The sequence below is a fragment of the Gasterosteus aculeatus genome, chromosome 16, assembly GCF_964276395.1.
Source record: "Gasterosteus aculeatus chromosome 16, fGasAcu3.hap1.1, whole genome shotgun sequence".
Classification (NCBI taxonomy): Eukaryota; Metazoa; Chordata; class Actinopteri; order Perciformes; family Gasterosteidae; genus Gasterosteus; species Gasterosteus aculeatus.
Window position 1 is genome coordinate 6968856 of NC_135704.1, and position 27608 is coordinate 6996463.

The 27608-nt window shown below is 40.9% G+C and overlaps 2 protein-coding genes across 2 annotated transcripts; one reads left to right on the forward strand and one right to left on the reverse strand.

Moving 5' to 3' along the window:
• The first annotated feature begins 728 nt into the window (after positions 1–728).
• gpr39 (G protein-coupled receptor 39) lies at positions 729–14443 on the forward strand. Its single transcript, XM_040201906.2, has 2 exons — positions 729–2585; positions 13846–14443. Exons 1-2 carry the CDS (start codon positions 1814–1816, stop codon positions 14349–14351), a joined length of 1278 nt encoding a protein of 425 aa, XP_040057840.1. The 5' UTR covers positions 729–1813; the 3' UTR covers positions 14352–14443.
• Positions 14444–15380: 937 nt separating this feature from the next.
• On the reverse strand, positions 15381–26998 carry LOC120834123 (ly6/PLAUR domain-containing protein 1). The gene is made up of 3 exons (XM_040201938.2): positions 26838–26998; positions 25349–25480; positions 15381–16808 (listed from the first exon to the last, which is right to left on the reverse strand). The coding sequence occupies exons 1-3, from the start codon at positions 26884–26886 to the stop codon at positions 16576–16578; spliced, it is 414 nt and encodes a 137-aa protein (XP_040057872.1). The 5' UTR covers positions 26887–26998; the 3' UTR covers positions 15381–16575.
• Positions 26999–27608: the final 610 nt, after the last annotated feature.

Sequence of the window (27608 nt, forward strand, 5' to 3'; positions counted from 1 at the left end):
ATACCTTGAAGAACTCCAATTGTGCTGCTGAATATCTGCAAACAATGCGTCGCTTTCAACCAAATGCAATAATGCTCCAACGAAAGACCTAAACGTCGAGTCAAACCTGCTACAACGTGAAGCAGTCGGCATGTTCGGTCGTGTAGAGTGAATATATTTTCCCTGAGGCCTTACAAGTAGACTTAGCGTGTCCCTCTTTATATGTTCCGTGTCAAGCGGAGACTGAAGTGAGTATGTTTTGTCCCCCGACATCCTTCCATTTCCTTTTTTGGTAAAGTATAAATACCACTTATCTCTGCTAAAAATGGTCCCCGTCTCTCCAACGCACAACTGGTTATGCAAAGTGTAAGTAGGCTCCTCTCGTGTATGTCAAGCATTTTATTGTAGCTATTTAATTTCTATCTAGCAGCTCTGAACAATTTCTAGCATGCGATACATTAATGCCTGTGATGTGTTTCTCTCAAAGTCACAAAGACAATTTCATGCACTCTCCAACACTTGAGCACCTTGTTATTGAGATATTATTTAAGGCATTGTCGGGCTCTATGTAATTACGCACACACACGGCAGACATTAAAATAAGATCTCAGGCATAAACAAAGAGGCAGACTATCATGACATTCAACCTTGATTTTCTTTGCCCCTTTGGACTAAACATCTGGCTGACAATGTGATGCCGTGCAAGACGCCTAGTTGGAATGATGCTATCGGACTATCAGAGTGGGAGGATACACTTTTTATTCAACAACTTTCAACCAGCAGACATCAGCTTTGTGTGTGTGAAGATGTCTTGGAAAATGTTCTTATTCTGAAGGTGTGAAATGTTGCTTTATATATCAATGCATCCAGCGTTGCTCGCGACAAAGAAAATACAGTAAATCTTTGAAATACAAATACTTTTTCAACCACCCAAATGCATTCACCAAAGCATAGCTTTGTATGTGGAGGAGTTCAGGTACTCTGTGGAGTACCATGTCTGGTTTATCTCAGTGTTCGGTTCCTGTTTTAACATCCGTGCACTTATTTTTTTCGACTTTTGTCTTGCATTACGTTTAGCTCCCTCACAGGTTCTTTGTCATATTCTGTGTTCTTTGAATACAACTTCTCGGGTGCCGCAGCTATATCTTATAACATTATCTGCAAACTAAACTTTTAGATCGTTAATCTGAAACCATCAGAATTATATTGCCAAACTCAAGCTTTTTGTTAATGTTCAAGTTATATCACAACTCACCATATTTTGAAGCTGAGCTTTGAATAAAACAAAGTTTGTGAGGCAACATTAGTGCCGCTGATAAGCAATGAAAGCAGGCCCCGGCGCTCACGCTGCCTCTCCTTGTGTTTAATGTTTAACGTGTTTCGCCTGTTTCGCCCTGCCCTTGTTGGCGGGAGGAGGACATTTGTGGGAGAGCGGTGTTGGCTAACACTATGCTCTGACTGAGGTAAAACCAACCCCTCTGAACTAGAACCTGAGACGACTCTCTGGGATCCCAGATGATCATCAGGAGCTGAGCTACGGCTGGAGGCCACACACTGGACTTTTTGTGTATTTAGATCCAAGTGTAGAAGGCTCATTTTCTTCTATATATTGTCACGGAGGGATGCACCTACTGTGATTTGGAGCACACCTCTCCTGGGACACTACTCTTCCAAAAATCCGGGATTACTTTACACAGAAAGAGGAGCCGGCTATGTAAGTTGTTATCTTGGAAACCAGCTCACTTCTGGTTCTTGGCGGTAAGAGATTTCGCCCAGCAGACCTGATAAGGACAGAATCAATACCGGGGAAATCAGAGCTCACCCCTCCGTAACCATGAATGAGGAAATAGACAAAGACTGGAGTAAGCTTGAACCCAACTACTCCGTCAAAATCTTCCTGACAATCTTCTACAGCCTCATCCTGGTGACGGGTATCGTGGGGAACTCGGTCACCATCAGAGTGACTCAAGTGCTGAAGCGTAATGGCTACCTGCAGAAGAACGTAACCGACCACATGGTTAGCTTGGCGTGCTCGGACCTCCTGGTGCTCCTCATCGGCATGCCGGTGGAGCTCTACAGCGCTATCTGGTTTCCATTCTCAACAGCAGAAGGCAACGCTTCTTGTAAGATCTACAACTTCCTGTTCGAGGCCTGCAGCTACGCCACGATCCTCAACGTGGCCACGCTTAGCTTCGAACGCTACGTGGCTATCTGTCACCCGTTCCGCTTTAAAGCCTTGGGCGGCAGACGTACCTCGGCCCTGATCGCCTTTGCCTGGGTGGTGTCCGTGCTCGTGGCTCTGCCGTTGCTGGTTGCCACGGGAACACAGGGACACATTCCCTTCCGGGCAGAGACACCGGTCCAGAATCTGACTTTCTGTACAAACCTGAGGGAGCACTGGGTGATGTACAGAGTCAGCATCTTTTTGGCTTTCATTGTCTACATGGTCGTGTTGATCTGTGTGGTCTTCATGTGCCGGGCCATGGTCCTCGTCCTTCAGAAACCTTTGCAGTCCATGGACGGCCCCGTCCAAGGAAGTCCGAGAGAGCCCAAGCATGAAAGTTCAAAGGTCAAGACAGCCAGGAGGCAGATCATCATTTTTCTTGGTAGGTCTTTGGTTTATTATCTAAAAATTTTTTTCTGCGAATTATTATTATCATTATTGTGCCCATGCTGTTTTGTGTGTGTATCTTTGTGAGGTTGATATATTACCACCGTTGCCCGGGTTGTTTGGAAGTGTCAGACAGCCTCTTCATCTGTTTACACCAGCGCCTAAAGCACCACGTTGACTGTGAGCCAGAGGTGGAAGTCAACGTCAAAGTGGAAGACTTTTCAATGTTTTGACCATTTAAATGATTGATTTCACACACAGACTCACACGAAGCTGAAGATAAACCTGAGTCAGTTATACTACTGTTATACAGGACTACGGTTACAAAATATTTCACATCATTGGTGTCATGTTTTCGGGTTGGCTTAGGTTGGTTCAGGTTTAGGGAATTTAGGGAACAAATATTTGCAGAAATATTAGTACCAAATACACATGCATGTATATATATATACAGAAGGGAGTAAAACAGAGGGAAGAACTCTCCTTCCAGGCAGTAAGTTTTTCATTCAGTGCAAAAAACTGCAAATAGTTGGCCAACCCAAAAAACGCTTTGATTTTCACGATAAAATGTGAGGACATCCGGAGCACATCTCAGTCCCTCAGTCATGGAGCGGAGCGGCGACAGAGAATGACCACATGATAAACAGCGTACTGACAAGAAGCAGGACACCCAGGAATTCACTTGCCTTTCATTCCCTGTATAATCTATCAATCAAATGGCTATGTTGTTAAAGGAATAAGCAAAGGGAATCATTTTCCTGTTTAACCAACAATGTACCACCTCAAAGGGTGCAGGAATCAATTTTCTAGACCGCAGCTTTACTCTGTTGGATCATTAACTCTGAAAGAAAAATGTCTGATGAACGCTACATGAGCAGCAACAAAGCTCAAACACAAAAAGTCAAGAACCAGCTGGTGAACAAAGACGGAGCACCTAGTAGCCAAAGAGCCAGAGGTTGCCAGACACCAAACAGAGGCATGACAAAATATTTGATTTAGATTTGTCTGTTGCTCAGAAACACAACTCCAAATGTTTGCCAAGGCTGCTCCTTGTCTGCTGAGGGTGTAAAAAAGGCAGTTGTTGCCAACACTTCATTCATAATTTTTTCTGCTGCCACAAAGTAACAAAATATATATGAAATAATCCATTAAATAATGCAGTTTTAATATAGTACCATCTCCAATGGAAAGAAACCTTTCTCAGGGGTAAATTTGGGCTCACAGACGTCAACCAGGGTGATTTTTTAAACAATATTCTTTCAATTACAGTCAAAAATACACAGCCAGGTTGAGGGAGATTGTGAAATCAACCTCAAAACATATTTTTTTTTAAGAAAAAGAGCAAAAGGCTTCGCTTCACGCTGCTCCGTGATCTACAGATGACGAAGAGCCGCAGCAAGAAGGAGTCACGCAGGGCTTCCATAGGACGGCATAAGCTGGCATGATTCGATATGGCCTGAATTAAAAGCTCGTATCGTGACGGCAGCGTAGAAAGATCCCAAAAGTACTGGACTCACAGACAGAATACGTGACTGTTTTTTTTCACTTTGGAAACAAACATTGGGTAATGTGTGTCAACATATCAGTGGATTCCAGGATGATCCATCACCACACATCCTGTATGTTGACACACACACACACACACACACACACACACACGCACACACAAGAACACAGACTTAAACATCACACTCATAAACATCTCTTTGTCCACTGGTGATGTCATGTCAGTCCGTTGAGCTGAATCTAAATACTCAAGACTGCTAATCATAGCATTGGAATTCTCTTATCAGGCTCTTTATTTTACAGACCGAGGGAGCTGCAAGGAATCAATCACATAGTTGTGTGTAACCGTTACTTCTTTCTCGAAACACTCAAGGGTTTCATGGCAACATACAGTACATCAGTGGAATATCACAAAATCCAGAACGTTGCTGTAAGCCATTCAAGCCACACACCAGTCCAGACATTTCCTCTGCTGCCAGCGGTTTGCTTGAGGATAAGAATGATCCTTTCTCAGAAATTACACATTCAATTATTTAACAAGCATCATTTCGAAAGACGCTATTGCGTTTTGCTCGTCTTTATTTGCATCTCATTCGGTTCAACCCAGAATTACATGTGTTACTGGGAGGATTCCATCCGTTCACTCAAACTACCAGCAGAGACAGACGTGTCAAGCCAAAGCTTCATTACAGCAGTTTCAGCTGTCTGTTCGGGGAATAGCTTGTTTGTGCTCCCTCATAACTGTGATGATTGAATTCTCAGACTATAAGTCAGCCTGCTTTATAGGCATTCATTTGAAAAATTGAACAAATTTGCATTTCCACCACATTCACAAGAGATGGTTGGAGAAAAATGAACTAGAACGGCCATTTAAAGGATCTGTTTTTAACACTAAGATAATTCATAGAGGGGTAAACAACAATGTGTTAAATTCTGTGGCGTGATGTCTGAATGAAGTCGCTCTCAAACTGTCCGATTGTACACTTCCCATAATGCAACTCGAGTGTCTCTTTTTGAAACCCTCCCTGCATGGTAAAAGACTCCAACACTTACATGTTGGTCCTCTAAGTCGACTGCTGTGAAACACATGTCAAGTCTTCTGCTTACAAGGCCGGATTTAACTCTAAAGCACACAGCTGGCTACATTTGCCTCATCCATCAGTGTGTTACACCTCGTTGTATAATAAAAAAAACAAGCAGAACGCCATTCTTTGCAATCTGCAGTCGTTCTTATCAGTTGGATAGTTGGATCGGAAAAATACAGAAGTTTACACAAACTTTCCAACCCTGTATTCAGAAATACTGCAGCGGTTTATATTATTGCAGCATTAGAAAAAGTAAAAGAAGATTCACAGTGCAGTTAAATTGACTGGACTTACTCCACGGTGATGAAAGAATGAACTTGATGCCACATCTATAATATATTCATATATTCATGACCGCTTTTGGCTCTGTTGTTTGTTGGACTTATTTATTGTATTTTCTTTAGCTCAGTTTATTGGAAGGTCCCTCAAAGAATATCTATACAGTTATTAACAGAGCTGAGGGGATGTGGAGTTGTGGTTTGTTGTATTTTATGAGGAATGAAGTGGGCTATTCCAAAGGATTCTATAAATCAGAGAGAAATTAAGGAAGTGGGAGTTTAAAGCCTTGCTTATATTGTCCGTGTGAACTGACAAAACGCACTATTCACGCTCACACTAAGTTGTACTTCCCCTCAGCAGGAACTATGTGTGGCCGTACACGCTGCACGTCCACACCCCTGCACTTAAGTTTTATTGCTCTACTTATAAGAAGCGGACCACAATGTTACTGTATGTATAAACATCGATGAAACCACATTGAGAGGGAATTGTGTGTTTGTTACGGTTGATAACCAAGTCATTATGTTGTGATATTTGTTAAAAGTCCAAATAAATACAATGTATACAGATGTTTTAGGCTTAAAACTAAAGGGATACAAACAATTATAAGCCCGTCCTGCTGTAATCACCTCACAGCTCTATTTTCACGCTCATAATAACTGCTTCAAAATTCATAACCGCTGAGCCGTCGTGAACAACAACTCAAGCAGCAATGCACAGGCAGCCGGGCCTGCATGGTCTTTATTATTTAATATTACATTTTACTGAATATTACTGGGGGGTCACGACACAGTCTGCCGGCATCAACATTTTTCGCTCCGTTCCTTATTGGCTGCAGGCATTTCGCTGCAGCATAAATAATATAAATTTGAATTTGGATATGAATCGTTATTGCAGTCGGCAGATAAAGGACCTGCTGCACATCGAGGTGCGCTCTAATGCAAACTCCACAATCTGGACACTGATTTCAGTTGTCTCTCACGTTCCTGTCACTGCTCCACTTCACCTGGAAAAAACTTTTAATCCTGGTTTGGCTCTGCGGCTTTTGAGACTAATTAAAAGCAGAGAACATCCTCGTTAAGTTGCCCACACATCACATCAGGGACAGAAGGTTAATTGCTTTAGCTCGCTTCTTTTTTTTTCAGTCACTGCGAGCCAGCATTAGTGAATTGACTATTAATTCGGTTTTGCTGCCTTCAGCCTTCGACCTTTGACCTTAAACCTTTGCGGGCTCTCTGTGATGGGAGCTCTTGGTGAGGCTGAATAGATGTGAAAATATGCGAGCAGGGAGCAGGGAGTGCTCTTGGTGTTAACACTTTTCGCGAAGATGTGTGCCGTAGGAGAGTCTTTCCTCCTGACCAGAAGATCTGCGGCAATGCTAAATGTATAAGCTGCTGCCCAAGCTTTGCTCCCGTAACTCACCGTCGCCACACCTGTCCAGCTTTCCGCTGACTGCGTGCAAACAAGGTGACAAGGTTTACCTCACAAAAATGCATAATAGTTTCCATTCGTTTTGCCGTCGTGATCAGAATTGATCAGTAGTAGCTTGCTAGCTAGTTAAAGTAACGTTGTTTATTAACGTTGTTTTATATATATATCGCAGATTGTCCTAAATATATATATGTATGTCTGAAACGCTCCATTTAAGCGCCTGTCCCCTTAAACCAAGCATACGACCTTTTGGAACATGTAATGACCCAAATGCATTCTCCACTGTGTTTATCAACTAGCTGATATCTTTGCTGGTGAGCTTGTGATAATTCTCTGTGCGTTCGTCACTTTGAACAACCCCTTGTAAAGTCTGGTTATCATGGTGTTATTTGATCTTATCTTGTTTTATTTAAACATCTATATCTATAAAAGAAATGTCTGTTCTAGTTTACAATTCTATCAAACTTAATGCTTAATTCACTGATAAAAATGAATACTGTGAAACCTGTGGGAATAATTGTGGGGTAGCGGCACCCTCAACTCTAGCATGAAATGGGATGATACCGTGATTCCTCAGTCACTCTACAGAGCATATATCTGCTTTTGAGTGAGTGTGTATATTTATTTTTTTTATTCAGGGAAAGCCCTTTGAAGCGTTGCATCCCCAAAGACTTAAAAGGCTCCTCCAAGCCTCCTCACCCTCAGCAACATCCAACCGACCCCCCTAACTAGAGAAGAAACAGTTTGTCTGTGATAAACACAGCAGTGTTCAAATCTGGTCTGGAACTGATGATTTTAAACTTAGTTGTCAGTTGTTACAAAAAGAAAAGAGAATATCTTTAGTTATTTGTTCCCAGTGGATGCATGGAGTCCATATAACCGCTTGCAGGCTTTAGTGCTGCATTCAGTGTCGAGGCTGGAACACTGCAGTCTGTACTTAACAATGTCATCAATGAAACGACATCTGCTCACGAAAAAGGATAATAACACAGTCAATGACATTGTCTGTGTGGTCTGCCCACTTATTACCTCACTTTCCAACTCTTTTGAGAATTTTAACATGTTTCAACTGGTTAAGTTGCAAAACCCTTCAAATCTTTATTAGGTTCACCATCCTTAGCAACCTCCTTCCCTGCAAGCTCTGCTCTGCCGTCACTGTCAGCTATCTACAGGATTGTCTCCCGTGTGGCTTGGTGAGTGCATGCTGGCACTTGCAGGAAAGCTCGCCTTTAGTGATGTTAGCAGCTAAGAGGCCACAGGGCTCTGGAGCTTATTAACTAAGCTCAGGTTATTCATTGCAGACTCCGGTTCCGGGCAGATGAGGGAAGGTTTAAGGAGAAGGAATGGAGACGAGCATTTACCAAGCTGCCCATATAGGCTCAACAAACCCCCCCCTAAGGTTTACTTTGGTCTATTCAGATGTTCGGGGATGCAGAGAGTTTGTGATGACCAGTAGTGTCAAACTCTCTGTTTCTGAGTTGGAAGGACGGGGAGCCTGTTGGAGCTTTGACAGTCACTAGAAATAAGTCTGTGGCCCTTCGGGAGAGCTTCTTGGTTTGTGCAGGACGGTTGTAGCTGTGATAGCGGGACTTTTTTGGTCTACATGTTGTTTTTTTAACGGCCAGAGCATAGAGGTCATTTTCCATCATGCACACTGTAGTAGCCGGACGCACAAACTAGAACTTAACTTTGAAAGCGTTATGCTGTGTATACAAGAGTTAGACCGCAAAGAAAACATGAATTTACATTACTTTTAGGGTTCATTTTAAAAACACCAATATTGGCGGTCAAACCGCATAATTCCAAAAGAGACGACCTGCTGCAATTAGCCTGTTTCCCCATTCAGCTGTTGTGATTGGCAGTGCACCTGCAAAGCAGTTTGAGATGTCAAATCCTTTGAGCAAATCATTTTGTGTTTGCATTGCATTAGCACATTGAAAAATGTATTTGATTGACCAGGACCGCACAGATGAATTTACCAGTCGACTTTTAATGATTATGAATGATTCATTTTCTCTTTGTTTGTTTGACTCGATTCATTGCTTAGCAACCAGGTTTGTCAAATTTGAATTTCTCAACATGTTAAAGTGATTCAGTGTCCTCATTAGTAGAATACATGGATTACCTGTGAGCATGCTGACATCTTGACCTCTGACCCCACATGTAGCTTCAGACGCAGCTGTGTTTTGGCACAATATCAAATATTTTCCCAGTATTTTTACTGGGTAAGTATTTTTAGGGCCAGTTACTTTACACTGTTGTTTTAAAACATTAAGAAGTTGACTAAAGACAGAGTTATTAGGAGATTTATCAAGGAAAATTCATTTTTTAGTGCTTGGTCGAGTATATAATCTGGAATGCCACAAAAAGAGAAGGAGATGAATATAGAGGTTGGGACAATGAGTCATTGACAACTTTGAATCTTTTACAAAGTTGACCAATATCATATCCTTTTGAACATATACGGTCCGACATCTAGCATCCAAGGAGCTAAATGTGAAATGGAAAGAGAGTATTGGAGTATTAAATAACAAACATGCCTCCATTACCGAGATAGAGTGGCCTTGGTTTAAAGACTTTTCAAAATGTTTCGATTTCCAATTATATCTATATTTCTATTATATTTCTTTCTATATTATTCTGACTCTTAAGAGACTTAATGTTATCTGTGTTTCTTTTACATTGTTGCCAACGGTGTAATAAATCTCATATGGGGTAAAAGTGTGCAAAGAAACAAGAGTTTCATTATCATTATATTATCCAAGATGCAACTCAATTTATTGGGGCGTCTACTAAACGGTGTGGGGAACTTTATGGGAATTTATGAGTGGCAGCACCATATAATCCAGGCACACACAAGACCTTCATGGCGTGGTTAGAAGTGACTGCAGGCGTTTACGGAACGGCACACCTAGGATGAGCTATAGTGAACCAATAGACCTTCACATAAACTCTATTACAAAGTACAACAGTGATATCATTGCTGTTTTAATTTACAACGTTGTTAATAAGTACTCTTGTCTTATATTTGACCTGACACCTAAGGGCTGCGCAAAGAACATTGCCTGACCATAAATCCCACCATCCTTAATCCCAATAAGGAAAATGAAAGGAAAACCAATTTAAATTGATGGATATTGACTTTGGTTGACCGATTTGATCGAAACCCTTTAAAGCATCAAAGAAACAAGTATTGACAACAAAAAACCTGTTCAACTGTTGCCAGTGAATGTGAAGAAAACGATCTGCAACAGAATTATATTCAAGAACATCGTAGCTTATTCAATGGCACCCTCTCCAAAATAACAAATCAGAGCACAACCGTCTCCATGAAAAAATCTCCTTCAAAATAATTCGAATTATTGTGAATAATATTCCCCTGTAATTTGCTCAAGTTATAAATAATTACATAAGTGCTTCGATGACAGAGGATTTTCTTTTATGCTTAAATTAATTTGTTCTGTTTTCCATTATTTTTTTCCAGTTTAAGAAGCTTTTGTGAATACGATGTAATTAATCTCATGGAGCTGTTAATAGCAGCAAGAAACCTTAAATGAGCTTTTTTTGTAATCAGTCGTCATGCTTTCATTTAATCTGTTTTTGCCATTAAGGATAACACAAATTATTCTGTAAAATGGAGAAGAATTATCCGAAATTTGAAATAAATTGTTTCGTGGTTGGTCCGATTGGCACTGTTTGATTTTGCCTGCAAGTTGAACCCGGACATGTGGCAACTACAAAACCTATTGAAATGCTGTTGATATGCTCCGTCAACTCTCTTCTGAATGGTTGAACGGACTCTGTAGGAGCCATTATGTGTTGTTGTTGGCAAAGTATATTTTGTTTGTTACACTGTATTTATATTGACACTTTGGACACTAGGTGGCGGTGATTAGGTGCACCTGGGTGTACATAAGGGACGTAGGTGACAGGAAGCGAGGCACAGGTAGGGGAGCACCAAACAGTTCTCACCAGACCACGAAGACAGACCACCATCAATAGGAGCACGTTCAACCGGTATGTTCATCTGTTTATACAATTGCCTGCCTGCCTACAAAGCTCACACGATGTATGTCTTCATCACAAGTCCCTTATTATTATAGTCTTTCAGCACAACTTCATCCAATATCTGAGGAAAGAAACTAACCAGATCAATAAAACGGCCGCTGAATATCATCTCAGTTTTCTGCATAACATGTAGTTACTCTTTTTGTCCCCTTTCCCTCACCAGAACGGACTTTGTATCATTATATTCCTTTCACGTTGGAGTACATTGAGTCACTCTGATATTAACTGACAAACACAGTTGTTTATTCCGTATTATTAATTATTATTATTAAGACGTTGTTTAAAGGTGATTGGATGAACCAAATGTACTACTGGACGCGTCAATATATAATACTGTCGTTGAATATACTTTGATGAAAACAAAACAACAAGGCATCTTTTTTTTCAGACCAATACATTTTAACCTGACTTTGATTTTTATATCCCTCACTGACTCATTTTATCCTTCAACTACTTTGTGTTCCCATTTAATGTATCATCTAGGCTACTGCACATCTACCTCATGCAACGTTTCCCAATGTCCCGGGCTGTGAACTTTTATGAAGCTTAGCTACCTAACTTTGTCTCTGCAAGTCATTTTATACACTTTATATATTGCATCGAACATAACCTCTTTTTCCTTAAATCTTACGACAGTAAATATTGTGGGCTCCTGACGTAGACTGCAATTAACATCTTCTGAGGGCAAAATCAGCTGCATTATCACACAACAAACAAGGGAGCAACTTTCCGCTCATCACGTCCTCTTCTTCTGCTTCATTAAGACATTTCACTTTGGTAATGTTAGGCGTTTTGCATAAATACTGGAGGAAATGTTTCTCTTTTCTTGATTATTCGATATAAATCTGCAGAGCCATTTCCGATCATGGAGCAGCACCAATGACGTGCTGATGTTTTAAAAGTTTCTCCCTGGGTTACGAAAGACATTTTGCTTTCACAAAAACACTGATGAAGATGCAGGTGGTGTTTCAGGCGCGTGGCTGGATCCAACAGAGAGAAGCGAAGGTGTTGCTGTAGCAACAGCTGCGAAATTTCAAAGTGATCAAATTCGGATTGTGCTATTGAGTATTTAATGTTATTGGATTATAGCGCCATAATCAGATTTGAACCTGAACTCTTTAGTTGAGCAGATTTATGTGTTTAGGAGATGATGCATTAAATTGTGAACGGTAGCTGATCGCCTCATCAGCTCTCAGAGAAATCTATTCCTTTTAATTGCCTTCATGTTGCACCATTACTTAATAATTTTTCTAAAGGTTTAAAGTACAAAATAATCTGCACAAATGAGGACACCATTGATGTAATGAACGAAATGACTCTGAACTGTGACTGTGTGGAACAATACAAAGATTGTTAAAGGGTACACTCATAACAAGCTTATTTCAACCGCACGTTTTTGATGAACAATTGCTGAAGCTGCATGACTTTATCTTTTATCCTTTATTTGAAAGGATTCACTTTTATCTCAAACTTTTTATGTGTGCGTGAGGATGATGTCTTCATAGAAACCGTCTGTTCTGAGCACATTTACTAACAATGTAAAACACGTGGTTACTTGAAACAATGGCTCTCCCTGTTCTCCCCTGACGTAGAACTCAGAAGCTCAATCACACACTCCAATTACAGCAAGGACAAACAATTAATTGTTCCAATAATCTGGTTTAATTGCTTTCTAATTAGCAGATCGTTATATTCTTCCCCTTGGGGAGGAAGCCGTCACTGTGTGTGTGTGTGTGTGTGTGTTGTGTGTGTGAGACTGTGAGCTTAGACGAGATTTTGAGGCGGGTGTCTTCACTTTGTCAGTTTGTCAGAGTTGAATTATAACAATAATAGTAAAGATTTATCAACAGCATATTAATGCTTCACACAAACCCAAGAGTGAACACACAGACGCACACACAAACACACGCACACACCTACACACTCAAGTCTTAAACTGCATACATTCCTCATTGGGGGGACGTTACTGATCTGTGGGGAATGAGTGCTTGAACTGTGATCTACAATATCTGCTTGTAGAAATAAAGCGCGGTAAAACAAATGTTTTTTTGTGGTTAACAATAATTGTGCGGCAACCTTAACCAAAGGATTTTTGTGAAAACAATTTCAAAGCGATTAGTTTAAAGAGCCTAAAGAGAAGCTGGCAGCTGTGAAGAGCAACAGCGTTGTGTGTTGATTTAAAGGTGGTTCAGATGTACAAAAAGCGTCTCACATTATGGTTCGCTGTTTTATAATATGTTAATGACTGGAATAGAAAAAAGGTTTAAAAATAAAAAAAACAATTCCTGTTGACGTCTTAGAAAAAAAGTAATGAAGTAATGCCTCGAGCCGATCATTTAAAGAACTGATAGAAAGCCGTTTGGTCATAGTGTAATCCCCATTAAGAAGACTGCAGGGGAAATGAATACATTCTGATTAGAGACTGATGATACAGACTCACACGTGATAGATAACAGACTTGAGCCTCAAAGGTCGTCCTGTATCCTGGAGGTTAACGCGCTGGGTTTCACTTTGTGAATCAGGCAAACATAGTACTCAACAGTGTGTGTGTGTGTGTGTGTGTGTGTGTGTGTGTGTGTGTAACCAGAGAAACTGTTAATCACATTTTGGAGCACCGGCGGTTTAGTTAGAACTAAGAAAGGATTTGAAGCAAAACCAAATTAGTCCGGAATGAGTGATGCTGTTGCCAGTTTCAGATATATATCGATGCTAAATGAGCTCCAGGTGCAAACTCACATCTGATTGGTCAGTATGTTTTTCGGCAGACAGCTGGAGCAAAGCCTTGGCTCATAATCTTCTTTTAGCAATAGTTTGACATTTTGGAAGATATCGTTGTTCGGTTACTCGTCTCTCTCCATCATTTGTGTTTCTGACTTCTTCCCTCAGGCCTCATCGTGGCATCCTTGATGGTGTGCTGGCTTCCCACCCAGATCCGTCGCCTGATGATGGCCGCCGTGCCAAAGTCCAGCTGGACCATTTCCTACTTCCGGAGCTACGTCACCCTCCACCCTGTGGCCGACTCCTTCTTCTACCTCAGCTCCGTGCTCAACCCGTTCCTCTACAACCTCTCCTCCAGACAGTTCAGGGAGGTTTTCGTCCAGGTGCTGCGCTGCCGCCTCACCATCGAACACATCAACAAGCGCACAGTGCGGAGCGCCAAGGCGGGGTCCGCCCGCTCCCTACGGCCCCTGCTGATGAAGTCGATGCGGCGCAGCGGGGGGGCGAACCGTCCCAGCCTCCCGCAGGACAAAACCCCACCCGCTCTTACAACCTTCCACAGCCAAAGTGACTCAGGAGTGGCTTCAAATACGCAAACCTCCCTCAGCCTGACTGAAGAGTACGATAACATTCCCACAACAAGGAGAAATGTACCATCAGAGACTGAAATATAGTGTGCTGTAGAATTTAATGCAACAGAATGAACGGTAAAATTACACCTGCTTGTGCTGTGCCATCATGAACAAATAAAAATAAATCCCTAATACAGAGTGAACAATTTTGCACAATAGCAAGCTTGATGGGAAACAGCAAGAAATTGTTATCATGTGAGAAAATTATTATACTAAAGTTGAAATATTCAGTTAGCACTAAGAACCCCACAGCTTAAGTTAAAGTTAAAAGTACCCAGCCGAGTTTTTGAACAGTAGTGCTGCTCCTTTCAGATACTCACATCTCACGGCCCGCTGTAACACAAACACACTCACAAGTAAGCAGGAGCGACACATTGTACTTTACTGTGGGAGCTGTGCGCCGGCGGCAGCTGCAGTGTAGCAGCTCAGTCGACAAGCACCGGCCAAAAGTACTTAAATTCACCACCATTCATTATTAGCACTCATTATTACCCATTTCAGTATTCAGATGCCTTCATCATCTTTCAAGAAGTCAGAAAATGCAGTAAACAAGTAATCCGTTTTGTAGAGCTAGCAGGAAATAAAATGACATTTTTTTTGTTTGTTGTTAAAAAAACTACTTCACTAAGGTTAGTGGCTAACGTTAGGAATCGATGGAGCCCGTGGATAAGAGAAACACATGCTTCATGGTAGAATATTGGAAAAGAACGGCAATCTCCTGTTTTAAAATTGGATGTCTTCTAGCTGCGCAGGAGATTTTATCAGGGTCTCTAAATTAATTTTTGAAATTCTTTCTGTCAACATATACTTAAAATGTATTCTGAAAATACACCGTTGAGCCACATGAAATAACCTTGACGTACTGTAGTTTAGCCTCCTTGTTAACAGGTAAAAGCATTACAACAAGAACAGAAAATGTAAATAAGAGATTGTTGATCAGATCACTTAAAAACAAAGTGTTTCAATAACACATGCAAACAGCGAAGTTGTGATTCATCAAACATTATGGTTGTTAATGATGTTAAGATGGCTGGTTCATCTATTTAGGATAAAATAAGACATTGCGTAATGGCAATAAAAATAGTAATTTATGCAAAAAATGGAATATCCTCCTCAACATTTACAGATAAGGCCGATGCATCAGGAAAGATGAGGCACAAGAGGACCGCAAGCTGGTGGCCATGCAGATGTCAAAATTCTGTGTTAAAATGCATTCTTGATTCATGTTGGTTAGTACTCCAGTACACATCCACAGGGAACCTTCTCGGTTCAGGGCCCCTCGAAACCAACAACCCAACCACCGCAAAAGCATCGCAAAATCCCATTCTGATGGACAAAACCAACAACTTGCACGTTGAGCACATCACATATTCCCTCATTGTAGCATCTAGCATAACTTTTCTTGTAATCTCAGAACTCTTTCTTGAAAGTCCATCAGCAGCCATCCTCGATGCCCCTTATCGTAGCACGACCTCACTGTACGGATGCTGCTCAACCTGAATGCAAACAGTTCTACTCGTTATATTATTATTATTATTATGGTTATGTATTTCAACATGCTCTTGCAGCTCTATGCACAATGTATTTGTCAGCAGGCAGGGTTGTTACAGAATGGAGAAAAGTGGAGAAAACTTTTTCATGGCCCTCAGTGATCAGATGACGTTGTGCCTGTGAGCCGCTTTGGGGCTGTAGGTAACATTAGCATGCTGGATTTTCTTTGTCCTTGCCTTTTTTTTCTGACTGCATCAAACCATCAAATACTTTTTCATTTCGTCAATACAACAAAATCTGCGATTGTCCCGCGTTAGAGTATTGATCTCGATTAAATTACAGCGTTTTAAATTCTGCAATGCTTTTCCTCAGGCTCGGAAAAATGAAAAAAATGAATGGGAACTATTTTTTTTGGTCTTATTTGACCGTGAAGTGGAAGTAAACAAAGACAGGCGAATGAGCCACCTGCTTCCCAATAAAATAGCCAGAAGCTGTTGCCATGTCCTCCCCCTCACCTTGCCCATGTGCCCCTGCAGCCGCACCGCGACGATGTGTGTGACATGACCCATGTGATGACAACGAAAAAAGGGTTCATAAGATGACTTTTGGAGGCGAACAGCGACAGAATGGGAGTCCGGAGAACCAGCACTGTGCAAACCTTCCCCACCTCAAAGAACATACATTTCACGGTATATATTCCTCACTGTCTCAATTAGTTCCAGTCGCTGTTGTCCCCACTGTCAAAAGACACGTTAACTCAGAGTGTGAAGGTCTGTCAGCACAGCGTGGAGGACAGTAGGATGAAAACGTAAAGAGAAAGCCGCGGCGCGGTCAGGGCAACGGCCGCCGATGGTTGGGGCCGTTTCTTCTGCCGCGGTCCGTTACACAGCGGCGTGTTGCAGCAGGTGATGCATACGGAGTTGAGATTGCCGGTACAGAACTGCTGGTAACCAGACGAGGCGATGAGGCAGGCGCCCGACGAAGCACAGGACTTGCGGTAGTGTATCCCTGGAATAGGGAGACAAAGGCAGAATGGTGAGATGCGGGCATCTAATTAGCGTTTAAAAAGCTTGTATTCTCTCACATGAGGGACCCGCCTTAAAGAGTAGCGTCTCTGTGTAATTGGAGTAATGTTCCTTTTGCAGTCACTCAGCTCTCCTTTGTGTCCCCATAAGATTTGCACAAAATTGGCATGATGTCTATCTAATTAGACCATGAATAGGGAAAACAGCCCTTCTATCTTTTTAACCGGTGCTCCCAGTGGGTGTGCTTTCTCTTCTCACCGTGTTTATGCATATCCAGAGGAACTTTAAAGAAAAAACTTTTCTTCCTGGCAGCGCTGTGAAAAACTGGCCTTTTGTGGCTTTTAGTGCATGTGATGGAGCGGACTCCACTCGCTACAGATGTCCGCCGCTCTGAATCGTCCTCACGCGGTTGTTACAGCCGATAACGGCTTCCTGACCCACAGCGTCGCATCAACAGTCAGTACTGCCACAAATCACAATGTTGTGAGCTGTGTGGAGGCAATATGTGTGCTCTGAATTTAAGATGTGGCACCTTTAAGCAGCTCAGCAAATCAGAGTGATTCCTCTCACGGCCAATTCAACGTGCTGATTCGGCCCAGAAGGAGGCCGGCAGGGTCAGACTTGTGCCACACCGGACTAAACACTCGGGCCACAAACATTGTGTGTCAGGGAACGACAGAGAAATAAGCATTTAACGCAACCGACAAAATGCACAGGCGAAACAGGTTTGTTTTAAATTCAAATTAAAGTTTTTGACATAATAACAAGACATAATTGACATGAACAAGTGAAATGACGTGTGTCACTTATAAAGTTCTGGCGTTGTGCATGCTGGCTCACTGGGGTCTTAGAAATAGCTGATTAAAGTCATAACTAATGTGACATCTAAAAGGCTCTGCCTTTTAAACATTTTCATTCTAACAGTATTTTTAAAATGACGTTTAATGAAAAACATTTAGTTTCATTGTTCAGAGAAATGGTGCCCTGTTCCTTTTCATGCTTTGTTTTTAAGTCTTACTTTTGGAAAATGTACAACGTTATCAGTCTCTGAAAGTTTAGCTTCACCCACCAGATCTGAGCAGAGTCCAATTAAGGAGACATAAAGAACCTTGTGTGGCTGTAGAAGCTTTCACATACTTTCAGTGTTAAAGACGAGGCTGCGGTGATCCAAACGTTCTTTTATCTGCTTTCAAGTTTCACGTTTGTGTCTTAAATAGAATGTAATTAGATGCATTGATCTGCTACGTGGCTCTATAGCTGACATTTTTTGTTTAAGCAATAACAGCTCCAGCTCATGAAGTCTGAAACCTTAGGCTTTTAATAGTTAAAAGCTTGACTTGGATATGTATTTGTATTTGAATACTTGCTTCGATTAAATTATTATTGGCGTTAGACGTTTTAATATGTAGTATTAGCTGTTCAGAGTGAGTGTTAGGAAGTGAAACAAGTTACCTAATTAAGTAATAAGAATGCGGATGTACGGTCGGCAATCATCATCAGCCGATCAGATGAAAGCTGCCAGGTTTCTAACAACCACATGATCAGTGCATCTCTAATCGCTCAGAGCTTTGTGCCCCGACGGCAGTTAATCAGTCACTAAGTAAACACTAAAATAGTTTAACAAACATTTAACACTCTAATTTACACTCAGTTCAATGAAATCTCCACTTAGTTAAAAACAATAAAAGGTATAAAACAAAAACAATAACATGGTTAGAGATTCCTTGTCAGTGACTCATCCCACTTTTACTGCATCTGACTGTGTTAACTGTGTTATCGTCACTCGCTGTGTCCCAATTACTGCTGCTGAGATGAAAAACGACCGATTTTGCATCCATTTATGACCAAAGGATTTTCATGCACTGGCAACTTTGAGGTTTGAGCATGAATTGACACAGGTTCTCAGCTGACACGTTGCTGTTTGTATTATATATATATATATATATAAACACACAGTGTGCCTCAGGTTCAATTATCCAGCGATAGAGGAGAGATGGGCCATTTCCCTCCGACATCATTGAAACATTTGACGGCATGTTTTCATTAGATTACACTTTCTGGGACCTCCAGTGATAAGTGCAGTACATAAGAGAAGGGAAAATGCACAATTTAAATGACCAACCATGGAGTACTTTGGGTGTTACTCTGCCTGTAGCGGTTGCACTCATGTGGAGAGACGAGTGACACATTACAAGGGTTATTGGAAGTTTAAGGGCTTTTATCTACATTTCTTTGAAACAAAATGTCAACCAAATGTCAACGTTTCCCTTCACTAATCTAATCTTAAAAACAACTTGTTCCAACAAGAATGTATATATATTTATGTATTGTTGTTTTTTTGTTGTGATTTGTTCTTATTAGAAGGAGCTCAGCTTTTTTGGGACAAGTGGTGTTTAAATGAAGACATTTGCATTGTTGATATTATTAATATCATTATCATCATGATAATTATTATTATAAAATCTTTATTCACAAAATCTATCTTTGACATTTTGGAGCTCTTCCAAGGCAGAGATGGATGCTCAATGACTCACCAGCAAACATGTACTTAAAATCAGGAACAAACTGATCATTATAAAACAACTCTGTAGTTGGTGGATTACCCGAGATTAAGCATGATATAAAATATACTGAGCACGGACTGTGAATGCAAATGAGCATAGTATAGTATATACATCTTAATAACCAAATATTTCCATATATCTGTATATTTGACAAAATAATTATGAATGTCTACTTTCCAACACCTCTAAAGGCTGTAAATAAGGATGGAGCACCGACCCGACATATTACTTTCACAGCACATCCACCGATAGACTGCATCTTTACCGGCAGATGAATGTATCAAGACAGAGCAGAACCTTCAAGCACGATGATTCAACTGTGAGAGGAAGCTCACCTGCTGTTAGTGAAAACCTATTCACCAGTGCTCACTCTGTGCTCTTGGAAAACAGCTTATTTTGGCCGCTGCAGGTCTGATAACTGATATTGACATTCTAATTATTGGAAATGTTGAAGAGAACAAGTTAAAGTCTATTTCATTAAATGTCATCTCTTATTTGCGACTGTAAAACTCCCTAATTTGTAATTATGTTGCGAATGGTCTAATATTTGATTCCATTACAGTATTTCCCAGATAACACACACTCATCTAAATTCAGCACAAATACACACAAATATAATTCTGGTACATGGTTCATATTCCTCATATACCAGCTATGGACATGGAGAAAATATGCAGTGCCGCAATTGTTGAGCAAATATCACTAAAATTAATCTCGGACGGCACAATAGGAAAACACTCATTTTCGTTCAAAGTGCTGGAGGGGTTGGGGAGGGAGAAAGAGGGAGGGGGAGGGAGAGGGAGGGAGGGGTTATTTGATTTAATATCTGCGTGGGGATTCTAAGATTCAACACTTTAATCTATCTTTTGCCGTTGAGTTAATTTATGGGTGGAAGGGTGAGATTTCCTATCAACTTTGGAGCGGTGAGAGGAGTTTAGTCTTGTGAGAACCAGCATGGTCGGCTGCACAGCAAAGAGTGAGCGGTCCAATACGAGTCTGGAGGACCTTTTATTGCCCTTTTAAATAGATAGACTAAATCATTTTTAATTGACAATTTTAACGAACCAATGAGACTTCTGCTTCTGTGGTTTTGAGAAAAGGCAAGGAATAGGACATTAGTTCCTAATAATAATAATAATAATAATAATAATAATAAAGGTTAGTTAACTTCATGTTTGAGAGTAGATTGGTTGAACACACATTTATTCTGCATCTCGTCTGTAACCGTGGTTGCCCTTGACGCAATAGACGTGTATCAGTATGCGTTGTGTTCTGTGTTGTCCATATAAATATAAGTAAGCAGTGAAATGATACGGCAGTAATGTGAGCCAACATAAAGATGTCATCCAGATAGATGGTCGGGACATTAAAGTTATAATTGTTGTCAAATGAATGTAAAAAGTTCCGAGCACTTGTGCAGGAATTTACTTTCATGACCTTGTACGCAGGAAGTTATCTCATAAATAAACTCAGCTTCAAAACAGCCAAAAGTACCAGCGCAATTAGGTCACACAAAATGATAATATAAGGGGAAAAAGGGGGACACTTAAAAGGCATTGAATAATATTTAGACAAATCTGAAAATCCCCTAATTACTGTTACTCCTCTTACAGGAAACTCCTCAAGTCAGCTGAGGTTATGGAAAGGTCACAAAGGTCATTTCAAATGAGTTATTCCTACCATGACCACATCTTCACACATATTATAATACGTTTTTTGATACGCCAGCTCTTTTAATCTTTAAAGGTCAGAGCTGTCAAATTGTATCTAAAGTCAACCAAGTGAACCCAATAGAAATCATTACCACGGATTCACCTTCAACCTGCAAGTGAATCCGCTAATCTTGCCATTCCTCTCGACCACATGGAAGTCAAACGTTTTTGCCGAGTTGCTACATTTGCTGCCCCTTTTGAATAAATAAATACATGTCTGACTAACATGTTCTCACTGCCAGCTGGTCAAATACCGATGCTGGGTGAGCGGCCTTTAAGTATAACAGTACCCCTATAGCATCCATGTTTCAGGTACGCCGAGTTAACCTCCACTCCAAGTCTTGTTTCAAAATAAACTTCTGTGTTCACAATTTGCAGTGATTACATGCAGTATCTTGTGTCAGTGAAACAATAATTCATGCTTTCTTCAATTGCACAATTAAGAAGAACATTCACCCACAATAATAAAATAACAAACCTCAGCAGCCATGCACAGTCACTCTATTTAACCATATAAATCTAAAATAATGATGACATTATGAGGATTTATACTGTGCAATAAATCCTGAATCTGCATCTCCTGATCAGCATGCATGCCTGATACTTTTGTTGCCAGTATTTTTTCCTTAAAGCAATCCAACAATTGGATTTTTGCATGTTGGTTTCCAGCAATGAACCACTGCCCCTTGAAACAGCACAGATGGCTCATCAACCCAGAGATGAGATGCAGCAGTTTCAGGTGGTGGAATAAAGCTCACATCTGTAGTGAACTAGACGCATCACAGCATACACGGCATAACACGATCCTCTTTATCAACTAAAATCAGCATCACCTGCAAAACAAGCTCCTCCGTGACGAAACAAGCACTCCTGTTTTCAGACAGCCTTTCAGAGCTGTCTGATAGGAATCACAATATGCATCGGCCTCGTCGTTACTGCTCCGCTAAGTGTGCCGCCTCTGTGGATACTGTGATGATTACACATTTTCACTGTGAAGTAAAATCGTGGGACACACAGCAGAGACACACAACTGTGACAAAGTAATCTGTGGTGACATTAAACATAAAATTGAAAGCACGTTTTGGGGTCTGTGCAGCATCGCAACAATTTTATTCAGCATCTTGGTGCTCGATTAGCTCTCTCGAGGTCATTTATAAGTCTTCTTAGCATAAAGTTCTGGGATAGTGCTCGTTGTGATTTACTACAGTCACATTGACAACAGAGCTAACTGCTCTACCTCATAAACGGGTAGTTTAACAGCTTTAGTTTTTCTTACAGCTGCACCAGTCAATGTTTTTCATATCAATGATCAATCGCCTCTGAAGACTAATGTGAAAGGTGTCGCTCCCAATGATTTCCACAAAGCTATTTAGGAGCAGCAACAGGCTATTTGGCCTGTTTTTAGCTCTGTTTTTGTTTACAACCCATGAGAAAAATATTACTACTAACCAGTTAGTCGCTAACTCTCTTGGTCTGGCGTTTGTTGCGGCTGTTCGCAATAAACATCTGTCTGCTGCGGCTATAGAAGTTGAGTAGAGCTGCCAATCTGAAGACAACTATAATTCAAGACAATGCCTGTTAAGATGCTATGGCTTTGTCATTTGATCTGTTATAGACATAAATACATTTACTAATAACTTAAAAATATTTTTCTGACAGTAAGAAATACAAAGGTATTACATATTTTTTTGCAAAAATAATGTATTTAATATAATTCTTTAATCCTATGCTTTTTTGGTGTGTGTAATAGCTAATAACAATGTTCAATGAAAACACTGGAAAATGGCCTCTGAGAAACCGAGTGCATTACATATCCCTCATCACATCTTACTTCCCCTCCTTTAACAGAGGCATTCCAATGAATGGTGGCCTGCAGACTTTGGTAGAGGAACAGTCATCATTAAGGTAAAAGAAAAACTATCTTCATAATTCTTCAAGACGTAATCAGAGGGCATGATGGTGATATGAATATGCGATGAGCATGTAAAGGAACCCGCGCTCGTCTTATGCCGCCCTGCTGAAAAATAGCTTCCATCCGAACGGTGGTTATGAATACTTGTGTCTCGACTTGTCGTGGTTAAACTGGGATCTTTCTGACTGACACCTCAAAGTTCTGCGAGCCATCATCTTTCTCAGCTGGAGAGCTCGATCTGAAAGGGCCGACTGGACGGATTGTTCAATGCCTTCCTAGATACACATACAACACGGTGCTGCGTGTTAAAGCACAGGCTCCGAGAGGCAACCACAGGGCAAGTACACTCAGGAAGAATCAAACACCGACACCGATTTCCTTCTTATGAGCCGAGCAACTTGCACAGTGACGCCAGGTTTCTACACCCTCTTTCGTGCAGACCAGCAAGGATGATTATTCTGGGAGGTAAAGGATGTACATGAGCATTCATGCAGAGATTTTCTTATTAAAGAACTGTCCACTCTATAGTGCGCTGTGCCTGCCCTTTGGATTGGGTACCACATTTCCAAAGACAGGCGCTTATTGCTTTTGCTCATCAGCCGTAGGGAGAGGAGAGAAAATTACCCACAATTTTTGCAGGGTTTAAAAATAAAGGAGACCTGTGTGGGAGACCTGTGTTATAAGAGTAACCCTTAGTGTCTGGATTCAGACCACCCGCAGTAAATAGGGATGTAACAGTGACACCTTATTTAATCCTAAAGAGAAGGCGTTTCACTGCAAAAAAAACACATGAAACCTGCAAGATAGACTGAAGAATACCGTCCCCAGAATACTAAAGTACTAACTTTAGTACTACTAACTAAAGCAGAGGCGAAGATATGTGCAGATTGTTTTTGATGGACGTTCTAACCCGCATGCACAGAGGTTGTAATTCTTCACCGAATGTGATGGATGAAAGTAAGTACGGTGGACCTAAGAGCTCAGCGCACTGCAAATTAAGAAAACATGTACGCTTCTGAATAATCAAGTGAGTTGAGCATCTGGCCATTTGAGGACAGCGCATTAAGCTGAAAACATTGGTATATTATCCCCTAACTTACAGGCACGCAGTTACCTATCTACACATCCACAAGACACAGAGCAGCCGTAACATTAATTAAGTTTGTGTTAAGTTATGTTTCTAACAACCTCCATGAAGTTAAAAAAACAAGCCTGTCTCTGCTAAAAATTAAAAGTTAATGAAAGTGGTCAGAGTGACGCAAAACAGAAAAGCTTCGAGCCGCAGAATCGAAAACAATTATAGCTGAAAGACACGGAAATGTTTCATAGAGCAAGGAAGTGCAGAGTGTGGCAGGTAATTATCATGTGTTTGTCAGGACATCTTACACCTTTCACATTACACGCAGCCAAGGGATTCAATCGACATGTAAAAAGTGGGCTGATGCAGCTTTAAGTGTGTTGCAGGAACAAGCCTGTAAAACCAACACAACAAGTCACACACCTGCGTGAAAATTGGTTTGACCGTGTTTCTGGTTGGAACATTTTAACATGCAACGTGCAAAATCTCAGGATTCACATCAGAAACATCAACATTGCAGCTTATTGGCCAATATTTCCCCCAATGCCGATACATGGATAAATTGTCAGAGTTTGAGTTTTTTGGAAAGGCCCGATAACACAGAAAGGACACACACCTGCCATTACATAAACAGCACGAGCTGGTAGGTTTTCTCCGCACAGGTAAATGGAATAGTATATATTCACGACTTCCATTTCAAATACCGGCTTTCATTCTTTAATGACACTTACAGCGCTCTGAAGCGCATGTGCGTGCCGACCTCAGATCGGTTCGATTTCCTGGCTTCTTGCTGAGAACGCTGCAGAGCCCTTCCTTGGCTTTGTGTTAAAGGACATTGCAATTATGCAAGCGAGACCAACTGATTCCTTTGCACCATTTTGAAATATCCTTTTGTCGAGAAACATGATAGTATAAAAAAGGAGAACATGTAAGTGTCTGGACACTACAATGAACCAATGGTGTGACTGCTAATGATCCTGCTCACCAACAGCTTGAACACTCACTTCAAGCTGTTCCGCACGTGGACATCCCTCCCATCACTTCAGCTTCGAGCTGTATGGATTTCATCAGAACAACAAAGGCAATTCTTCAGATCCACCCGGATCCATCCCACCACCTGAATCTAATCCATTCTATTGGGATCGATCTGTCCATATTTGTCTGGACACTTTTCTGCGCTGAGATATGATCTGATGAAAACGCAGCGAATTATAACAGCGGAGAGGAAATACAAGCTTCCGTAGTGACGCGACTCACCATCATCCTTCACTAGGACCTCCTTCTGGCACATGTCCTGCACGTTGACGGTGCAGTTGACTATGAACTCCTGTGTGGAGCAGTCGTGTGTCACCTCCTCACACTGAAAGCACTGGATCTGCAGAGCCAGCCCTGCAACACACACACACACACACACACACACACACACACACACACACACACACACACACATTAGGGAGATAGTCTTTTATGCATTAATCAATTGTGTTTTGATGATATTTAAGATAACAGTAGATAAGGTCTCATTTGTTAATATTAAATATTTAACCATTATATTTGTCGTAATGTAATCATCTGTGGAAGTTCCATGTTATACATAAGTTTCGTTTACTTATAGCATCTATAGAATCCTACAATACACGTTTCTTTAACTCCGGGTCACAAATTGATTTATTAATTTTTGAGTGATAGTAAAATTCAGTTTACATTTTCTCGGATATGCACTCGTGACGGACTGGCTCAATTATTCAGATGAATTGGAGCTGCTGGCGGTACATTAATTTTTGCAGCGTGTGAATGAAACGTTTCATCACGTCTGTCTTTGATCGTCGATATTTCAGTATTTTCAAATGAAAAACTGACAATGATTATAGTGAAGAAGCTGTATCAAGTGTAAATTGTTGTGAATGGCTGAACGGTTTTCCATAAATCAATAGTGATTCCCCAAAGTCCCAAATGCATTGACCACCCATTTTGACCCTGATTCTGACTCTTGCCAATTTTGGCGAACAATCATTATTTTTTCAAAAGATCAGTGTCAAGTATCTCAATATTTTCAAAACTGATATTAAGAGGGACTTTTAAAAAACATAAATGAGAAATGAGAATGCATGTTAGGTTTACTGATTTAAGATTTAAAAATGTAGTTGGCAAGGTTTAGACATGAAGAATATATTTTATGCTCAAAATGATGAACATCTATTGGTCCACAAGTTACATTTCCAGCAGTGGGATGTGAATAAGTACCTTTACATAAGCACAGGGATGGCACTTTTTACATGTTATCTTATTCCCTCCATCACGTTTCAGTGTGAAATGAATCTGTACTCAACCAAATGCTCTCCCTTCACCACTACTCAGACAGATACGATTGTCGGTCATTGTTGGTGAAGAAAAGGTCAAAATCAGCTGACACCTTGCTGTTTAAACTCCCTTTTGGGAAAACTTACCTCAATTGTTTCACGCGCACATGAGCGCGCGCCACACCGAACTCGTAAGGGTGTCAAAAATAATTGTGTGGCAATCGGTACTTTAATTTAAGCGAATCCTCATTGTCACTTTCTCCTCATCAGAAACACAGCCACTATCACAAAATCCGCTCAACTTTCATGGATAACGATGGATCCGCGCGCATCGCTCCAACACGTTCCCAAAAAATACAACTAAGTTTTTTAAATGTCAAACGATTGTCTGCAAATCACCCTTCAATCCCGTGAAGTGATTGGAACGAGGAGCCGGCAGTCCTTACCTGCATTGAGGAATATCAGCAGCAGAGTAGAGACGGTGAACAGCCGCATGGTCCGCTCAGTGGGACGCGCAGCACCAACATGAGAGATGTTCGGATGTTCGTCGGGTCTGAGGCGCACAGACTGGCAGCGTGCGCCAAAGCTTCACCTCCATCCGCCGCTGACGCACGGATCACATGTGTACCATGTGACCCGTGCAAAGCCAAGCAACCCAACATGTGATCTTTCTGTATATTGTGATTGTTAGTATTATTATGGGCATTCAACATTATGCCATGTTAAAATGTTTTTTTAAAGCTGCTACTGCAACAATCTGATTCGCCCTTTGATGAAAAAAGGATGTAATTTTGTAGGGCCAACCAGTAAGTCAGCACATCACTTTCCACTAAAATGTTGAACACTTTTAAGATTTAAAGCTTTTGTTGACCACGGACCTTATTTCAGTCTTTTAACCAAAACCGCACTCGAAAAAAACAGGATGACTTTGGGACGAGAGAAGTAAAAGTGCCAAGATGCACTAACTTACTTTATAGGATTCATTCCGTCATCACTCTACCGAAATGAATAAAGTATCACGAAGAGTCATGAAGAAGCTTAGGCATTCATTTCTGCTCCTCCGACCCTTCTAAGTCGTTTTATGAGGAATCTTTATCTTCATTTATAGTCTGTCATTTTGCAGAAATTAAACTAACAGCAGATTCAGTGCTTTCACCTTCAAAGTCCCCAATCAATAATTTCATTGCAGAATATCACTATATTGCCATGCGTCAGTT